The 7,189-nt window shown below is 35.4% G+C and overlaps 1 protein-coding gene across 1 annotated transcript; it reads right to left on the reverse strand.

Annotated features, from left to right (window-relative positions):
- Nucleotides 1-2,633: 2,633 nt before the first annotated feature.
- LOC116023223 (probable RNA-binding protein EIF1AD) lies at nt 2,634-5,733 on the reverse strand. Its single transcript, XM_031264207.1, has 5 exons — nt 5,466-5,733; nt 3,828-3,986; nt 3,627-3,702; nt 3,376-3,502; nt 2,634-3,089 (listed from the first exon to the last, which is right to left on the reverse strand). Exons 2-5 carry the CDS (start codon nt 3,939-3,941, stop codon nt 2,900-2,902), a joined length of 507 nt encoding a protein of 168 aa, XP_031120067.1. The 5' UTR covers nt 3,942-3,986; nt 5,466-5,733; the 3' UTR covers nt 2,634-2,899.
- Nucleotides 5,734-7,189: the final 1,456 nt, after the last annotated feature.

Genomic DNA, 7,189 nt, shown 5'->3' on the forward strand with positions numbered 1-7,189 from the left:
ACAAAATAGATTATCCAAATTGGGTATAAATCATTAAGAGCAATTTATGCTCAAGTGTTAAGCGGTGAATTCATTAGGCTCATTTCAATAGGACCACCTGTTTCATAGGATTATGAATTCATTAAGAGTTGTAGCTTAACCTCATAAATACACTCATTATAGAAATGACCAACTAGTGTACTACTTTGTGACTCTTTTCATGGCTTCGATTGACCACACATGTGGGGATCCACCATGAATTCACCACATCTTGGGTTATAAGTCATTCCATCAATAATTCAACGACTAATCATCATAATTAGCTTTCAAGTAAGTTGATCCTTTTGATCAAACTTACATACACTTTGACGAGTACTTTCTTTACTCATAAATAATCCCTTGAGATTCTCATTCTTAACATGAAACATTCTCTTTTATCGTTATTCTCGATACCACAGAGAAACTTTTGGTGAAAATATAAGGAGCTAATTACCCTCACAATGCGGCAATTACAAATACTTTTCTCAACCAAGATTTAGATCATATGTATAAATGCTTATTTCTCGTAAGCCAAAGAGATAATGTTGCTTGCATGCTACTTCATGTTGAACAACATAATCACAAATTTCACATAATATTCTTAAGAAAAATTAATCGCATATGCAAAGAATGTATTCAAACTGACATTTCTTAGAGAATAATTTGTCTACATAAACTCCAGCAAGGCGAATTCCACATGTATAACTTTAACATTCAAAGATATTCCAACTTCACAAATTTTCCTCCACTTAAGAAAATTCATAACTCATGTATAGCATTGATGTAATGTAAATCAATACAAATTTCATATTTATTCTCAAAGGACAAATAGCCCCTTAGTTATTTATAATAAGGTGATTTAAAACAGTGTTATTACTACGCCACTTAGCAATATCTATTTGGAAGGCTTAGATTTTTAACACCAAGTGAAAGTCAATATCATTTCAGGTGAGGATCAAGTAGCACTTTAACTAGCATGTATGATCAACACCCTACTTCTTAAAAACTCTCAGGTCGAGTGGTGAAACCGAAGTTAATTATTAAAAAACCACCTTCTTAGACAGAGTATTTAATAATGATGACTTTTTCATACTACCAACACAATGTGAACAAAGCCTTTGATATATGCTTATCACGATTGACAAACAATCTCAGCACATAATTCAAATATTTAAGATCATGTGACTGCAAAATATATATGTATCTCATCAAACAATACAGTGCTTGCAATATACCCACAATAATAACACATTAATGTTATAAATTCGACATGTGCATAAGTACATAATTTATGAACTTTAAATCAAATTGATGATCTAATCACTTAAAAGTAGTGTTAAATCAACACTTCTATCACAACAAAGTCATAAAGCTCATACATGTGTATAATAACAATTCACTTATCGTTGTGTATGCCACTATTAATTTTGTCTATAATATGCATCAATGTCATTAGCATTCAACACATTAAAATGACAAGTACTAATAGGCATTCAAAATTTAGACAACTCAACTAGTATTCAGTACTAATAATATCATATTTTATGCGAGCTTTTAAAAACTAGAGCAAATAAAAGTTACTCAAATTAATTACTATTTAAAGGAATGCAATACTCATCTTACTCTGTCAAATTGGCCTCTATTAGTTTTGTCCTTGCGATGATAGCACTGGTATGTTATTGTGCTACTACGCCAATTCCTGATGCACACTATGCAAAAATGGATGGTCACACTCTGATAATATTCCAAATATGCGTTCAGCTTTTGTTGGCTTGGATAGAACACGCTCAAGGCACACACTACACTCTATTTCTTGACTATGTTTTAGTATTTCCAGGTGCCATTGCCTTTTTTTGCATGCTTTTAGATGCTCCTCTCTATCCTGAGGCTTAAAAGGATGCAAGCACTGTTTCCCACAAGTGGGACATAAATCTCCATGTATTTGAGAACATTTTTCCCCATGCAGACAATTACCAACAGCAGCAAATGAGCAGATTGATTGATCAGCTGGATTATGAATCTTCGCCTCAGCTATGCCATCACTCTGTAATGAATCTTGAGGCCCCAACTTCTGATTCCAATTTGGTTTTCTATGCCCTGAAAAATATGAGGCAGAAGACTGCAATTGTGAAGTTTTAACATGTTCATATCTGCAGCCAAAGACCTTGTGGTGGCACACCCACATGGGAAGGGGTGAGTTCGAGTCGTGGAAGCGATATTGGCTATTTGTGTTTCATTTAGTTGAGAAAGATAGCTATGGACAAATACTACATTATAACAAGTCAATAGTACTCAAAAAAAAACATGTTCATATCTGCACCTGCTTCCAAAAGCACAAATTCCTTTTTGGTAATAGGTGGTGCATATATTATTTGGAGGTGTTCACAATTTCAGTGCGTTTATGGATAACTTTTCCATTTTAAAATCTAAATAAAGAATGAAAAATAATATTTTATAATTCTAGTGGTAGAAGATGTCAATTGAATTTGTTTATCTTGTGATCCTTTACTAATTAGAACCACAAGGTAAGATTTACCTAGTACTGGGTTCGCATATTTCCCTCTAACATCCAAAAATATGTGAAACAGAATTCAGGAACAAATGATGACATAGGCTTGTCAAAACTGAGAAAGAAGACATTCTCGAGTCTAGATTGAATTAATCCAATAATAAAAATGTCAAGGTTTAGGCACTCTCCCTCTCCCGATGGGCAAGTTTACTATTCTAATTTCCACCAACTTCAATAGTTACATTTACAAACTCAACAAACGGCATTCGAAAAAAATCTTGGTTCATGCAATGAATTATATTGTTCCCCAGATCGGACCTGAGCCCCTGAGGGCTAGTCCCTAGATTGGAAGTGAACATGATTTAGTGCAAATCAGGAATCAGCCTCGGAATCCGATTCCGTCTCTGATTCTGATTGGAAAGGCTTTAGTCTGTTGGTATTGGCTTCTAATGGAGGAAGTCCGTCATCATCGCTCGAGTTTTCAGTATCTTGTGTCTGAGAAGTGTGACTCACAAAATTTTCCCTGGAAGTTTCTACTGCTGCAGATTTGAAGATCTCAGGCCTGCATTGAAACATCACAATAAACATGAGACTCCGAAGCATAGAATAATTTCTCAATGTCACTATAAAAACCATGTCTTCATCTCTATAAATAAAAGCCTTTTCTAGAACAAGAGCGTTGCATCCGAAGGCATAATTCAATTACGCAAGCAAAAAATTTGTTAGTATTACGCTTAACTACCTCTTAAAATAATGAATGGTGGTTATTGTTTTTAAAAAAAAGTCCCAATAAAAGATGCAAACGGAGAAAAAGTATTGCAACAACTGCATTAGTTTAAAGCACTCACCATTCTGGAGACTTTTGATACTCACGAACTTGATCATAGAAGAGCACCTGTGTAACAATGCAACCCACTTTTCTACCTGACTCCATAGCCTCCTCTCTCCCACTCTCATCGACTACAACAAAGTTCCCTATTCATTCCCAGAAAAGAAAAGAACGTACAAATCAAAACTTCATATTCACTTTCCTTTTCCTCCCAAAATAAAAGCTAAAAATTGATATACATGCAGAAGCTATTCTCTTAATACAACAAACCTCTTTTAATCCACATGCTCTTTTGAAACTTAGCTGGGAAAATTGCTAATGACTTTTCACCATTTGCATCCATTACCTTTACATTCAAATAATTCAACTTAGAACCATGCAATAAACAAAGCATACATATATGCAAATATTGTGTGTGTGTGTGTGTAGAAAGAAAGAGAGAGAGAGAGAGCATTGGAGAAGGAGAGCCACCTCGATTAGATTGGAGCCACGGAGGTCAATTACTTGCATAATGCTTTGGCCTTGTTGAAGGATTGCAGTTTTTTCTTTCGCAGCCCTCTTCAAATTCTTTCTTCCTCTTGTCATGGCTTCTTATTCTTTCCCCCCTTCTTGTAGTCAATCCAGCAAAGACTTAAAACACAAAACAACATAATTAGTCATAGTTTCAGATCAATGATGCAAAACTGGTTACTTGGGTTAGCAATAGCATCAGAGTCAGTTACTTAACATTGCTAGTGAAATATGAGGGTGCATTTGGATGAGAATCACTTAAAACTAGGGGTGAGACGAACCTAGGCTGGCTTGAGTTTGATAAATTTATAGTGGCTCGAGCTCGATGGAGCTTTAAAATTTATGCTTGAGTTTGGCTCGGTTTTTTTGGTTTTGAAAAAATGAAACCATTCCATTTAACATTCTAGTTCAGTTTTGATTCGAATTTGGTTCGGTTCGGTTAGAGAATCCCAACATTTCCTTTTTTCTAGTACAAATAATTATTTATTTATTTTCACTAATAATTTAAGTTTCAAAGTACAGTAAACATATAGGAACACTTGAATAGAAAGGCATTTATAGCTACCTAATTTACAACAGAACCTCCTCTGGTTGTTTCCTAGTAAACAGTTCAAATCTAGATACAGTAATCAAATAGTTTCTTATATAGAGGTATACTGAACAACTTTAACAGAATTGCAATTAAAACCCATAATATGTATGATGATATTGCATACACCTTTAAAATTCAAGAACCACTATATGGTAACAGATTTTTAGCAGTTCTTAAGGCAAGATCTTTTGTCCTATATGTGTATAATAAACATCACAGCTAAGAAAAATATAGCAGTTCTAAAGACAAGAAAGGATACTTGAACTAAGATTTGCAAGATCTTTTGCCATAATGGCTTCATCTTTATTACACTCCATTCAAAAAATCCCAAACAGTGTGTAGACTAAATGTTGCTCAAGTTCACTTAACATATCAAAGCCCAAAATTCTCAGTGATTACGCATATTTTGCAAACAGAGGAGGTAATTATACATCAACGTATATACACAAGAATAAAAGTGAACCATTGATGCTATAGAAATAATAGAATTGAAACAAAGAAACAAAAAAGTTGGAAAAGTATGCAACTAAGACAGTATCTATAGAAACTAGAGAATAACTATAAGAATAAAAGTGATTACGCAAAGCCCAAATTCTCAACATATCAAAGCCCAAAATTCTCAGTGATTATGCATATTTTGCAAACAGAGGAGGTATTTATACATCAACGTATATACACAAGAATAAAAGTGAACCATTGATGCTATAGAATTGAAACAAAGAAACAAAAAAGTTGGAAAAGTATGCAACTAAATTTGAAAGTACATAATCAGCATAAAGGCATAGGCAGAATGTGTAATATGTTCAATATAACACATTTGGTAAAATTAAATTTAGAACTGCTATGTTCAATATCACTCTGCAACTAACAAGGTTCGTATAATTCGTTTCTTGATTCAATTTGAAAGTACTATATGCAAATAAATAAATACATAATAAGCATAAAGGCATAGGCAGAATGTGTTATTGCTCAAATTCAGCATCAAGGCAGACCAGAGTACACTTCACCTGTAGTAATTCACTCTGCTGTGACTCCCGTGAGTAGCGTGAGGGCATGAGGCGTGAGGCCGTGCAGGCAGCGAGCTGGGCGTGAGGCGTGCAGGCAGCCGGCAGGCGGTGGGCGGTAGTCGGTGAGCGGCGGGCGGTGGGCAGTAGGCGACTAGGCGGTGTCTCAGGTGAGCGGTGGGCGGCGGGCATGCGGTGAGTGCGGTCTCAACTCTCAGGTCTGCGGGTAGAGAAATTTTGGAGGGTCGAAGCGGGAGAGTGTGAGTGAAATTTAGAAATTAGAACCCTAGTTGTTTTAGACTTTTAGTTTTTTGGTTTTTAGTTTTTTTTTTTTTTTTTTTTTTTTGGTAGCCTGGCGGGCTATTCACCAGTCCGCCGGGGCAACCCGGTTCAACCCGCAACCTATATAGGGCTGGCCCGATTAGTCTGATTTATTTATCGGATAATTTTTCAGTTTTAACCCTGTAATTTTTCGGGCTTAACGGGTCAGTTCATCGGGTTCGGGTCCGATTGAGATCCTTACTCCTAAGACCACCTATCTCTCTATCTTCAATCATTATTGCATGTACCATGGTTCACGTCCACACAGCTGTGTTGACCATAAACAAAAAGTATATTTTTAATATATTAAAAGTATATTATTTGGAAGTACAAAAATTATGCACTTTTAGTATAATAAAAATTTACCTTATATTTATGGTCCACATAGCTATGTGGATCATGGTCCACACAATAATTTGCCCTCTACCCTAAAAAAATTAAACCAGCACGGTAGCACTCCTAAAAATTAAACCAGCCAATTAGGGCAATTATAGAAATTAGGCAAAAACAAAATTAGAAAAATTAGGGCAAAACCATTTCAAAACTCAAAACTAAGGGGAGAACAAGACTATGAACTTGAGGCCGAAGGATGAAGACGGTTAGACTGAAATAGCTGCCGGCGAGGCGGCGACTGGACGACTAGCAACTGTCGACTGGCCTGAGACAAGTTGTGGGTGAAGACGGGCGACGGGCGACGGTGGCAAGGCGATGTCGAGGCAAAGCAAAGGAAGCGTGAAACGCAATAGAGGGAGGACCAAATGAAATTTAATATATATATATATAGAAGATCGCGTTCAGGTGCAAACCACCCGCCCAAGAAAGAACTGAGAACGCATGTCATCGTCTACGTGTCTAGATCTAGTTACACCTAACGTTATAATTAGGTGCACCTAGATACATGAATGTTAACAAGGTAAATTACTTGCACTTGTAAGTGAAAATATGTGCACAAGAGCAAGTAAAATGTACACTGAGCATCAATACTAAGTGTATCTAACGTTATAATTAGGTGCACCTAGGTGCATGAATGTTAACAAGGTAAATTACTTGCACTTGTAAGTAAAAAATATGTGCACTTGTAAATGATTTTATTTGCAAATGTACACTAGCTACTTGCACTTATAACATAATTACTTGCACCAAAGTTCGAGTTATTTATGAAAATGCTACCGCGTCGTTTTTTTTTTAAATTACATCTGATTCGTTGATCTGGACACGTGGACGGCTGCGAAGCATTCTCATTTCCTTCTTGGGCGAAGGTTCGCACCTGAGCGCGCCCATATATATATATATATATATATATATATATATATATATATATATATATATATATATATATATATATATATATATATATATATATATATATATATATATATATATATATATATATATATATATATATA

This window comes from Ipomoea triloba, chromosome 6 (genome assembly GCF_003576645.1).
Source record: "Ipomoea triloba cultivar NCNSP0323 chromosome 6, ASM357664v1".
Lineage (NCBI taxonomy): Eukaryota > Viridiplantae > Streptophyta > Magnoliopsida > Solanales > Convolvulaceae > Ipomoea > Ipomoea triloba.